The 13,616-nt window shown below is 48.1% G+C and overlaps 1 protein-coding gene across 2 annotated transcripts in view; it reads right to left on the minus strand.

Moving 5' to 3' along the window:
• LOC142301821 (uncharacterized protein HI_0077-like) overlaps positions 1-13,616 on the minus strand; it is a 54,808-nt gene that overhangs the window by 16,569 nt on the left and 24,623 nt on the right. For both annotated transcript variants that reach the window (XM_075342852.1, XM_075342853.1), the window contains exons 6-10: positions 8,432-8,581; positions 4,175-4,342; positions 4,027-4,096; positions 3,832-3,910; positions 2,575-2,728 (exon numbers count right to left, since the gene is read on the minus strand). In XM_075342852.1, coding sequence (XP_075198967.1) covers positions 2,575-2,728; positions 3,832-3,910; positions 4,027-4,096; positions 4,175-4,342; positions 8,432-8,581 — 621 coding nt within the window. The remainder of the gene's footprint in view (positions 1-2,574; positions 2,729-3,831; positions 3,911-4,026; positions 4,097-4,174; positions 4,343-8,431; positions 8,582-13,616) is intronic.

Genomic DNA, 13,616 nt, shown 5'->3' on the forward strand with positions numbered 1-13,616 from the left:
TTGCTCACAGTGAGGGTAGGTGGAACCCGCAGGTAACATAGCCCTACAAGAGATACAGGTCGCAAAAAAACCCTGTGCCTTAGCACCTTTGCTCCTTGTGGACGACATGCTGTTGTGTCCTAGGAGAGTGATCACTGAGGGTATATGGAAAGGGGTATACAGCCCGACCGAACAGAAATATGCATATAAACACGTATCTATTCCGGCACCCTGGGGGGGGACCAGCACCGGGTGACCGGTGTGGCTTACCGACCGCTAAAAAGCGGAGTGTGTGTCCTCCAGATTCCCTGCCTTAGGTCTCCCAGAGCTGCAGAGCTCTTCTCAGATAATCCTCCACCGGCAGAATGCCAAAAAACATGGCTGCCGGAGCTCTCAGGGGAGGAGTGGAGCCGTGGGCAGTGCTAGAAAAGTGCGGGAATCTGGGGTCCCCACAGTGATCAGTGAGGGGGGAGGACACATCCAGGATGCTCCTGCCCTCACAGCCGACATCAGGCCGGCCGTCCCGCCCTTACCCCTGACAGGCAGGTCCGGGGGCGGGATTTTTGCTACTAGGCCGCGATGAAGCCGGGGACTAAATTTAAAACCGCGGCCGACAAGCAGGCGCGGTCGGCGCGGAAGTCCCCCGGTCTTCACAAATCAGCAGCTGCTGCAGCGTCCGGGAAGCAGGCGCTCCATGCACAGTCCCCATGGGGACACAGAGTACCTTATAGATGCAGGGCCCGGTCCCTGAGGATAAATAGACTCCTGTCCAGCAGATTCCCACAGGGGCTGCGGAGGGAGCCCGGTCCCAGTGAATGGATGACCGGTCAGGATCCCACTTCTCCCAGAGCCACTAAGGGATGGTGAAGGAAAACGGCATGAGGCTCCGGCCTTTGTACCCGCAATGGGTACCTCAACCTTAACAGCACCGCCGACATAGTGGGGTGAGAAGGGAACATGCCGGGGGCCCCGTGGGGGTCCTCTTTTCTTCCAACCGATATAACTAATCTGAGAATGCATGAGTGGATGTGTGCCTCCTTCCACACAAAGCATAAAACTGAGGAGCCCGTGATGCACGGGAGGGTGTATAGGCAGAGGGGAGGGGTTACACTTTTAAAGTGTAGTACTTTGTGTGGCCTCCGGAGGCAGAAGCTATACACCCAATTGTCTGGGTCTCCCAATGGAGCGACAAAGAAAAATACAATTTAAGGTTTCTTTCACGCAATAGACTGTAAAAAATAGAACTGTTCACTTAAACGCGGGACGCTGAACAAAAATTGGACGTCTCAGATCAGTCTACAAATAACAAAGACATCTGTATATACCCATAGAACTGTAATGGGTATTATGGCCCCACATGGAAGATAGCGAAACGTGCGTGTCGGGGTACGTTTACAGCACCCAGTGCACCCACCATGGGTAAGTTTATTCAGTCCCTTACACACTTCCAGCTTTGCTAGGTTCATTTGGGACAAGCACTCCGTCTTCTTTGACTGTTATTTACTGATACCTGCAGCACTTCTCCCAGGGACCTTCAATACCACCTAGTGCCACTGGATGGTATTGGAGGTCTCATTTACTTATTTGTGCTTGCTGGAATTTTCCTTGATTTATATTAATGGATTGTAGTATGATTTTTCATTTGAGCTGTATCCTTTACCATGGGGTTCACTGATTGGTGATTTTTTTTTTTAGGACTCCCTTTTCACCTGGTTCTGTGTTCTATTATATAGTTTCTGGTAGTCTTTGTATTTATTTATTCCTCTTGCTACATACATTGTATGTAATAAAGATATTTCTACTTGTGCAAAGAGGTTTTCTCTGTGTATTATTTGTTTGACTATGGCCTTCACTACATATCCCCTTTTCCTCTGTGGTTGGTATCTTTTGAATTCATGGGAGTAGTTGTTTGGCAATTCGTTAATATGGTCCTTATATCTGCCCTTGTTTGTGTGTCTTATAAATAACAAAGACATCTGTATATGCCCATAGAACTATAATGGGTATATATTCTAGCCTCGATAAACATTGATATAACACGTATGTGAAAAACGAATGTCTGAATGAGGCAGAAGGGTCCATTTACTTGGAGAGACCGGCAGCACGATACGACCAACTTTTACCAATCAGCAGTTGTTTGAATGCCTTTCTACACAGGCAGACAGTGTACATTGCTCTGTGCACATAGGCCGCCATTGTTCTCGGTGCGAGTCTTGTTTGCACAGGACAATACACCGCCAAGTTGATGATCTTTTACGTTGTGTGATAATAATAAAAAAAAAAAAAAAACAACACGCGATGAACAAGAATTTTAAGCGTTCATTGGGGATCGGCAGCCGGTTTACACGCTAAGATAATTGTTAATTGGAAGGTTTTAACAAAGCTCTTCATGATTATCTTGCAATGTAAATGATCCTTTAGTTGTCTGAGCACCTTTATCTTATATAAAAAGGACAAATAAACATCCTATATCCAAAATATCCATGGAGGTCTCTGTTTTGTAATTACAGCCATAGGTTATTTCTTTTGGTTCAGAAGATTAGCATTTGGAGGGGGGAAAAAAAAAAAAAAAAAAAAAAGGTTAGGACCCCTCACCCGCTGCTCCATGTCACAGATGTAGGTGAACCACTTCAGGCCTGCCGCCACATGGGTGATCTCGTCTGCGTAAATAACTTCTAAAACCCGAGCTGAACTTTTATCTCCTTGTGCCAAAAATCTTTGCAGGGTCTGAGGGTGGACATCTAGACCCCTTGAAACAAAAAGGGGAAAAAAAGAAAATGTTAACAAAAAAGGGAACCAATTACCAGATTTGTCCACTATAAGCTACGGCCACCACCAGTAAGGCCTTACAGCAGGGCAGGGAGAAGTGCGTGTGCGCAGGAGCGCAATGGTGGACTCTGTGTGGATGACATAGGACGAGTCATCCACGCGAAGAAAGAAGGAGGATGGTGATTGCTAGAAGATAGGTATCTCTGCTCTTGGTCTGGAACCTCCTATCAGACCAGAACGCCCTCTAGGTGAGTAGAATAAAAGCTCTTTTTCCTGTTATACAGAGCGGCCTGGGCTCTTATATACAGTATTCTGGAATGCTGTATATAAAAGGTCACCGGTGGTGGCCGCAGCTTAAAAGGGACAAATATGGTGACAGGTTCCCTCAAATACAGGCTAACATACACAACTAGTGCAGAAGCCATGTGTGCATGGCGAGTGTAAATCATGGTTGGTCCAGCTATAGGAAATTCACATTCTCTGGTGTTCTGATGACTTAAACAGTTTGATGACCTATCCTAAGGAAAGTAGACAATGTCTGATAAGTGTGGGGGGGGGCACACACGCAGCACCCTGACAATCAGCTGTTCCCGATGTCAATGGAGGCCGGAATGCTCAGCTACAGCGCAGGTCTGTAAGCGGAACAGTCGCTGCGGCAGAGTATTACACATTCTCCCCCTATTGGTCTGAATAGGGGATGGATATGAAGTGCCTGGTCGAGGCCACTATAGAGATGACTGAGCTGTGCAGATCCATAACAGAGCCTTTATGGCAGCAGCTGACACCAGGAACAAAAACAAAAATCAGCAGGGGTGCCACAGAAATTGATGACCTATCCTAAGGATAGGCCATTGATGTTAAAGTAGTGGACAACCTCTTTAATAAAACATGACAGAAAAAAAAGCAGCTATACTTATCAATACATGATCAAAGTGCTAATGCACTGCACGATGGCGCTGGCCCCAATGATAAAAAGGCGGAGGTAGCACCCTGCATTTTATCAGTTTTGTGACTTGTTTTGGTAAATGTGGCCGTTTTTGTTTTCTGGAAAGTATTGCCGATTTCCCTTTTAGAGTTTATTACCTGGCTTCATGGACCATATGTACAATAGCTAACCGTCCTAGTAGGTCATGAGCTGTATCTGAAGCAGACTGCCACAAACCTACAAAAGATAAAAGATATTAATGGTCATACTGTGCAGAAAATACAAGAAAAAAACCCGCAGCAGTGAGCACTTGACACAGTCCACCATGTTTTTTTTTTCAGTAGCAAACCCACCATTGTGTACAGGAAGATCTCCAAAATGACTGTCCAGCTCTACAAGCCGCTTCTCCAGCAAACAGTAATGCTGAGAAAGACAACACAGGGTATTTGTGTAAGAAGAATGTAAATGAAGATCTCAAGCCATAAAGAGAGAGTTGCAAACCTTAGCCTCATCTCCAGCAACCTTTACAAAATCCGAGAAGAAATCTTTGGGAAGCCGCTCCCCGGTCTGCAGGTGGAAGGCAGCGAAGCGAGCGATGATGTCCCAGGACAGGTCTATTGCCCACTGCTCGATATTAGCTAGAGAGTGCAGCAATGCTATCCTGCTGGCCTAGGACACAACACATACAGAAATGGTTACATAAAGGCAAAGAATCAGAAGAAATTATGTGATTGATTTTCAGTATGGTCATAAATGTTATTGGGTTGAGGGAAAAGACACAATTTGAATAATAGGATTAATATCCTTGACCATCCTAGAAGATGAACAATATGTGTCCTTATTCAAAAATACTGTTATGGGTTTGGCGGATTAGGAAGAGATAGTATGCGACCTAAGCGCAACCCGGGGGTCCACTGTGCGTTAGATGGTATACAGCTGTTAAGTGCTCAGAGGGCTAGACGGACAACAGCAAAGTAAGCAAGCAGGGTATAAAGGCGCACTAGGATCTGTGTTAACAGCACACAGACTACCTAGCAGCACGCCGGAGAACCTGCTATAACCAAAAGGCAAAAAATAACAGCGAACAGTATGGTTCGCTAGGGCGCTTAACCAGCGCAAAAACTAAACACAGAAACGCAATGCCATACACGTAACCTGCGTGTGTTTGAATTATGTCAGCTAGATGCAAGATTCAAGTGACCTGCCTAAGAAAGCTGAACGCAGATTCAAGCGTCTATCACAGTGAATGCGTGTGTAGCTAGTTGAAGTACAGGCACAGACCAGGACCAGAATGCCACACCAGCGACCTGCCAACACAGACACACTCACTGACTCATCAAGAGGACTGAGCGCCGACGGGCATCATTATATAAACTAAGCTCCGCTCCAATTGAAGCTCACAGCCAACCAGCACGAACGTCATCCAACAACCAGTCCAGAGACGTCACGTCATCAGGGCAGCAGTCCGGTGGAAAATCAGAAAATGACATCAACAGGACAGCAGATGACAGGCAGCCAATCAGAACACGCCACGTCACACGCATGCCCAGTAGAGCCCTTTCCGGACTTGAACTTAGACAGAGAGGATTCTGCCCGAGCATGCTCAGTAGCCAGATTTCTGGACTAAAGGGTGCTTTACACGCTGCGACATCGCTAACGATATATCGTCGGGGTCACGTAGTTAGTTACACACATCTGACGCAGTTAGCGTCATTGCAGCGTCTGACACCAAGGAGCGACGTGCAACTGTAGCGGCGGCAGGGCGCTGCGCTCGCTAACGCTCGGGTCCAGCGCTCCTGCTGCTCAGTGGCTCGAGCGGTGGGCCGGATGCGGGGACTCGAGCGGCGCTCCTCGCTCGTGAGTGAAAAGGGGGTGATTTGTTTGGGAATTTAGTCCGTGACGCCACCCACGGGTTGTGGTGAAGATGGGCACCACCGCTGCTGATGACGGGGATCCCGGGAGCGATGGTAGGGAGCCGCTGGGATGTTGTTTTCCCCCTCCGTGGGTAGGGGTTGGTGGTCCCGGGGCCCGGTGGTGTGACGGGGAGGCAGGGTCGGTGAGGTGCAGGGTTGCAGGGACAGCGCGGCGCGGTGCCGGATGGCACGGGTGTACTCACTCAGCAATAGATGCACAAAGTCTCCGGTAAACCAAACGGCTGGATGGACGGGTCCCGCAGCCGGCTGCAGTGTCTCTCCCCGGACAGGTGATGGCGGCTGTCTCTCCCTGCACCTTTGTGTACTGTGTTGACTCCAATGGCTTCCCAACGGTAGTCCGCTCCCCCGTGTATAGATACCGGAGGAGCCTGTTTTGCCTGCAGGCGCTGGCCCTTGGATTTCTAGCTGGTTGCGGTGGCTGTATATCCTCACGGTGTGAGCGGTTGTCTTCAATCGGGACTTAGTTGTTAGGGAACCCCGGGGGTTCCTGTCACATTCGGATTTGAATATTGACGGCGGCTCCAAGCCTGGTCGGGGTCCGATGGCCCTGCCTGTGTGCTTAGCTTCACTCTGTTCCCCGGTCCGGTACCGGTGGGCCACCGCCCAGCCCCGGTCCTTACGGCTCTGCGGAGTTCCACCAACTCCTGCAGACGGCCACCACCGTCTGCCAACCTTGCTCTCAGTGCCTGGGCTCCTACCCAGACACTCGCAGTACGTGACCTCTCACTTTCACCTCCTGGACTCATCTACTCCAAACTCTAACTGACTGCTTTTCCCGCCTCCAGGCCTGTGAACTCCTCGGTGGGTGGGGCCAACCGCCTGGCTCCGCCCCACCTGGTGTGGACATGAGACCCTGGAGGGAGGCAACAAGGGTTTTTGTCTCACTAATGTAACTGTCTGGGGGTGGGTGTGTGTGTGTTTTGTCTGTGGCTACCTGGCTAGTCCAGGGCGCCACACAACGATCTCAAAACGTTTAAAATCGTTGATAGTTGTCACGTTGCTCCTTTTCAAAATATCGTTGGTGGTGCATACCGCTGGTTGTTCGTCGCTCCTGCGGCGTCACACATCGCTATGTGTGACACCGCAGGAACAACGAACATCTCCTTACCTGCGTCCACCGGCAATGAGGAAGGAAGGAGGTGGGCGGCATGTTCCGGCCGCTCATCTCCACCCCTCCTCTGCTATTGGGCGGCCGCTTAGTGACGCCGCAGTGACGTCACTATGACGCCGAACGCACCCCCCCTTGAAGGAGGGATTGTTCAGCGGTCACAGCGACGTCGCTGAAAAGGTATGTGCGTGTGACGCTGCTGTAGAGATAATGTTCGCTACGGCAGCGATAACCAAATGTCGCACGAACGAAGGGGGCGGGTGCTGTTGCGCACGACATCGCTAGCGATGTCGCAGCGTGTAAAGCACCCTTTAGACGCTGAGGACAGGGCAGCCAGCTGGATAACCTGAGGTAAAGCCAGAAGCCGAGACTGGGACCTAGATATACTGTAGACTTCTTCACAAATTAATGATTTTCACATTCACAAAAAAATAACCACCTGTTAATCAGGGTGGTGGCTTGAAACACATTCATTTTTAGTCTGTGTCCATTTTTACCATGTATGTGTACAAAAAACAAACTGATGCATGTTTCTAAGCTACTCCATGTAACCAGTTAGTGAAAAAGGACTGCACACAAATGTAGCACAGACGGCATACATGTGCTCTCCTTTATTTATTTTTTGGTGACAAATCACTTCAATGTGTAGATATACACCTGTATGTATATATGTAAATATGATGGGAATACGAATGGAGCGTAATGTACATGCAGATGTTGGGTGAGCACTATGCTAATAAAATTGGGTGCTGAAGTAATACAGCAACTCTTACAGCCACAAGACTAGAAACAATGACAAAATCTGCCCAGATTTTATTAAAGTGTATTTCGTAAATCAATAGTACATATGAAAATCAGGAACTTTGTAATATATCTTATCAGACGAATTTGCTTCTTTCTCTGGCAGAATTGTTCAGTCATAATCAAAATTCTCAATTCTGAGGTAAAATCTGTATAAAAGTGGAGACTTTCCCATGTTGACGGGAGGAGCGACGAGCCGGTGGCCGGCCGAGCGACGGGCCGGTGACCGGAGGAGCGACGAGCCGGTGGCCGGCCGAGCGACGGGCCCGTGGCCGGCCGAGCGACGGGCCCGTGGCCGGCCGAGCGACGGGCCCGTGGCCGGCCGAGCGACGGGCCCGTGGCCGGCCGAGCGACGGGCCCGTGGCCGGCCGAGCGACGGGCCCGTGGCCGGCCGAGCGACGGGCCCGTGGCCGGCCGAGCGACGGGCCCGTGGCCGGCCGAGCGACGGGCCCGTGGCCGGCCGAGCGACGGGCCCGTGGCCGGCCGAGCGACGAGCCAGAGGAGCGACGAGCCAGAGGCCGGCGGAGCGACGAGCCAGAGTGAGGAGCGAGAGGCAGAGCTCCACCTCTTTTATCTACATACAATCTCCTCAGTAACAGCTGCCATCTTCTATCAGTCATGGGAAAGTCTTCACTGAATATAGATTTTACCTCAGAATTGAGAATTTTGATTATGACTGATCAATTCTGGCACAGAAAAGCTAATTTATCTGAATGGAAATATTACAAAAGTTGCTTATTTTCATGTGCACTATTGATTTATGAAATTAAAATGACGGTTAAACTTTAATGTTGTTTTAATCTTTACCCTTCACACATAGGGGTTAATGTGACATGCATCAATCAGGGTATAGCAGATACAACCAAGTCTGAGAAGCGAAAGAGACAGAAACCAATCCAAGCCGATGTGTCTCACCAATGTTCCTCCCTTGCCTCTCTTGATCTGGCCCGGCTGTACTATGGTGAGGTCCTCTTTGCGGCTTGGTTGGACAGGAGGTTCAATGTGTCCGATTTCTGAAATTTTTCCTGAATTCCACATCTCTTGTACCTGATGGGTGAGTTTTGCCTGGGAAGAACAGCACACTTATGTAACTGCCTCTACATCAGATTCATCAAGCAGTTTTAGACCTCTCTCTGGTATGAAGCTACTTTAAGTGTCACTAAACGTTTTTTCACACCTCATAACTGCGCAAAAATTTAGTAACTTTTGGCAGCTTTACTTCAGTCTTGGTCAGTTCAGAGAACTTTAATTAAAAAAAAAAGGTATTGGAGCTTAGCCAATTGTGGCAAGCAAGTTCATCATTTCTTGCAGTAGCGTGAGGCAGCAGAGGGATGCGCCAAATTGTTGGAATTCAGCATGCCTTTTAAGCAATTTGGCGCATCTTACTCCAGTGCCGCAGTCATCAAGACCAGAGTACATAATGGCATTCATAATTAAAATCGGGGACAGACAAAACAAGAAACAAAAAAAAGAAAAATACTAACTATAATGTGATTCTGACAAATAATAGATCGATTTATTTATTTAATCGTATGAACGTATATCTTACCATCATATAAAAATAAACACCAGACAATAGACAGTGATTGAAAAATATCAAAAGGATAAAAATCAAAATTTGAATATCAAGATTTTCTATATATGCAATAGCGTTATCATTTACAATATAGAAATCCTTCTTGTCACCATGGTAGGATCTCAGGGGGCACTCCTCAACAATGTGCTGGATAGTTTGACGATCTGCTCCACAGTCACAGGTCGGAGAGTCATATTTTCCCCACTTATACATAAAATCTGCACAGACGCCAAAGTTTGTTCTGATACGATTTAGAGTAACCCATGTTTTCCTTGGTAGATTGAAGCCTGGTGGAGGGTTTTGTAAATTAGGGAACATTTGGGGATCACCGTCTACTACATTGACCCAAAGTTCTCGCCATTTCTCCTCTAAATTGAAGTCTTGTTCATGCAAGGTGATTGCAGTTCGGATGGGTGGGTGTCTTGATTTCAATCGTTGTATTGTAACATCTCTGATATTTTGGTGTATTGGAAGTTTTTCATTATTCCCTACTTTAGTGTATTTAGTGTAGCTTTTGTCTTCTTAGATTTGCGGGTGCGATATGACTCAGCACAGGCAACCAGTGAACAGGTGTAGGTCTAATAGCACCAGATATTATACGCAAAGAGTTGTTCAGCTGAGTGTCAATTAAGTTTACATGACAGCTATTTAACCATGCTGGAGCACAGTATTCTGCAGCAGAGTACACCATGGCAAGAGTAGATGTTCTCAAAAAAGATGTTGCCGAGCCCCAGGAGGATCCACAAAGTTTCTGAATAATATTATTACGTGCTTTCAGTTTCTGTGCCAATTTATCCAGATGGGATTTAAAAGTTATACTTCTATCAAGGGTTACACCTAAGTACTTAGGATTGAAATTGTGTTTAACAGATTGGCCTTCAAATTGTACTTTAAGTTCAGTCTTGGCACTTGCATTGTGTAAATGAAAGCAACAAACTTCCGTTTTTGATGGGTTAGGTTTTAATCTCCATTGTCGGAAGTACTTTCCCATTACACTAAGATCTTTTGTAAGAGCATCCTCTGCTTCCTCCATTGTTTTGCTTACCATAGCAAGTGCCCAGTCATCGGCATATCCAAATTTCCATGACACTGTTTTAGGAATATCAGCTAGGTACAGGGCAAACAGGAGAGGTGCCAGCACTGATCCCTGGGCCAGTCCGTTGTTTAAAGATTTCTTACAACTGGTTGAATCGCCCATAATAAGATGAAAAGTTCGATTTGAAATCATATTGTTCAAGAGGTACATCATTTTCTTACATGGAATCACCTTCAAAAATTTATATAAAAGTCCTTCCCTCCACACAGTATCATATGCAGCAGAGAGATCGATAAACGCCACTGAAACTTTCTTGTTCTTCTGGAATTCAGCTTCAATGAGAGTTGTCAAAGCTAAGACTTGGTCACTACAGTTTCGAGCAGGTCTGAAGCCGGCTTGCTCTATAGGTATTGAGTCGAAAATCTTTAGACTGATCTTGTTATATATTAAGCGTTCTAAGAGCTTATATAAGCAACTCAACAAGGCAATGGGTTTATAGCTTAATGGATTATCTTCAGGCTTCCCAGGTTTTAACAATGCAATTATTTTGGCATGTTTTAATTTACTAGGGACTTGAGCATTCTCTATAATATCTGAGAAGAACTTTGCCATCCATTTTTTCGTATAAGGTCCACAGTTTTTGAGAAATTCAGGATGGATCCCATCAGAGCCGGGAGCTTTGTTAATTTTAGTTTCAGCAAGGGCAATTTCAATGTCACAGGTTGTAAAAGCACGTGAGTATTCTTCAGATGGCGCCACTGATTATTTTAGTAGCTTAAGAAGGGAATTTTGTTTACTTACCGTAAATTCCTTTTCTTCTAGCTCCTATTGGGAGACCCAGACAATTGGGTGTATAGCTTCTGCCTCCGGAGGCCACACAAAGTATTACACTTTAAAAAGTGTAACCCCTCCCCTCTGCCTATACACCCTCCCGTGGACCACGGGCTCCTCAGTTTTGGTGCAAAAGCAGGAAGGAGGAAACTTATAAATTGGTCTAGGGTAAATTCAATCCGAAGGATGTTCGGAGAACTAAAGACCATAACCCAAAAGAACAGCCAGCCCAAAAGGGCACAGGGGTGGGTGCTGGGTCTCCCAATAGGAGCTAGAAGAAAAGGAATTTACGGTAAGTAAACAAAATTCCCTTCTTTGTTGCTCCATTGGGAGACCCAGACAATTGGGCCGTCCAAGAGCAGTCCCTGGGTGGGTAAAAGAATACCTTAATAAGAAGAGCCGAATACGGCCCCCTGTTACAGGTGGACAACCGCCGTCTGAAGGACTCGCCTACCTAGACTGGCGTCTGCCGAAGCATAGGTATGCACTTGATAGTGCTTTGTGAAAGTGTGCAGACTAGACCACGTAGCTGCCTGACACACCTGCTGAACCGTTGCCCGGAGCCGCAATGCCCAGGACGCACCTACAGCTCTGGTAGAACGGCCTTTCAGCCCTGAAGGGAGCGGAAGCTCCGAAGAACGGTAGGCCTCGAGAATCGGTTCCTTGATCCACCGAGCCAAGGTCGACTTGGAGGCCTGAGAGTCCATACGCTGGCCAGCGACAAGGACAAAAAGCGCATCTGAACGGCGTAGGGGCGCCGTGCGAGACACGTAGAACCGGAGTGCTCTCACTAGATCCAAAGAGTGCACAACCTTTTCACCCTGGTGAATTGGATTAGGGCAACAGGAAGGCAAGGAGATATCCTGATTTAGATGAAAAGGAGATACCACCTTAGAGAAAAATTCCGGGACAGGACGAAGAACCAGCTTATCCTGGTGGAAAACCCGGAACGGAGCCTTGCATGACAGCGCCGCAAGCTCAGACACTCTCTGAAGAGAAGTGACTGTCACCAGGAAGGCCACCTTCTGCGAGAGACGGGAGAGAGAGACATCCCGCAGCAGCTCAAAAGGCGGCTTTTGAAGAGTCGTCAGGACTCTGCTAAGATCCCAGGGTTCCAACGGACGTTTGTAAGGTGGGACCATGTGGCAGACCCCCTGCAGGAACGTGCGGACCTGCGGAAGCCTGGCTAGACGCTTTTGAAAGAAAAAACACGGAGAGAGTGGATACTTGGCCCTAGAGAGAGAGCCGAGGGACAAACCCTTGTCCATTCCAAATTGTAGGAATGAAAGGAATGTGGGTAAGGCAAACGGCCATGGAGGAAAGCCGTTATCAGCGCACCAGGATAGAAAGACTTGCCAAGACCTGTAATAGATCTTGGCGGACGTTGGCTTCCTGGCTTGTCTCGTGGAGGCAATGACATCCTGAGATAACCCTGAAGACTCTAGGAGTCAGGGACCAATGGCCACCTAGTCAAGTTGAGGGCCACAGAATTCAGATGGAAAAAACGGGCCTTGTGATAGCAAGTCTGGGCAGTCTGGAAGTGCCCACGGTTGACCCATCGTGAGATGCCACAGATCCGGATATCACGACCGTCTCGGCCAGTCTGGAGCGACGAGAATGGCGCGACGGCAGTCGGACCTGATCCTGCGTAGTACCCTGGGCAGCATCGCCAGAGGGGGAAACACATAAGGCAGTCGAAACTGCGACCAATCCTGGACTAAAGCGTCCACTGCCAGAGGTCTGTGATCCTGAGACCGTGCCATGAAGGCCGGGACCTTGAGAGATCGACGTCCTGCGTTCCTCAGCGGCCCTGACGACTGAAAAAAATCTGCTTCCCAGTTTTTTACGCCCGGGATGTGAACTGCGGAGATGGTGGAGCCTGTGGTTTCCACCCACTGCAGAATCCGCCGGACTTCCTGGAAGGCTTGACGACTGCGAGTGCCGCCTTGGTTCGCGAACGGCACTGCCTCCATAGCTGCAACCATCTTCCCCAGGAAGTGCCTGAGGCGCCTTAAGGGGTGTGACTGACTCCGAAGAAGTGATTGCACCCCCGCCTGCAGAGAAAGCTGTTTGTCCCTGGAGAGTCGCCAGAGCGACGGCAAGGCTTTGTTGACACGCCGCCTGAGAAGGGGCCCAGAGGTTCTGAAGAAACGAGCCGCAGGACGAGAACTGAACTCTATCCTGTAACCATGAGACAGAATGTCTCTCACCCATCGGTCTTGAACTTGTGGCCACCAGGCGCCGCCAAAGCGGAAGAGCCTGCCACCGACCGGGGATGCGGCTAGGGGAGACCGAGAGTCGAGGAGGCCGTTTTGGAGGCAGTGCCCCCTGCGGCCTTTGTGCTGCAATTTGATTTGAAGTTATAGAATTCGTTTTGTGCTTTACTTTACGATTTCCTTCTAGTTTTCTTAAAAGAGACCATGCTTTTCTACTGGACCTTTTAAAGTTCAAATTCTCAACTGTTTCCATCCATTTAATACAACGTGCTGCATTCAGTTTGTTCAACAATTCCTCACCAATTTCACCATCTTCACTCAAGAAATTGTCTGTACAGTTGTTCACATTCATCAGACCATCCTGGGATATATTCTTTGCGAAAGCCACGTGGTATTGATTTATTTGCAGCTGTAATAACGGCTTTACAAAACCGTTCATAG

The sequence above is a fragment of the Anomaloglossus baeobatrachus genome, chromosome 4 (genome assembly GCF_048569485.1).
Source record: "Anomaloglossus baeobatrachus isolate aAnoBae1 chromosome 4, aAnoBae1.hap1, whole genome shotgun sequence".
Classification (NCBI taxonomy): domain Eukaryota; kingdom Metazoa; phylum Chordata; class Amphibia; order Anura; family Aromobatidae; genus Anomaloglossus; species Anomaloglossus baeobatrachus.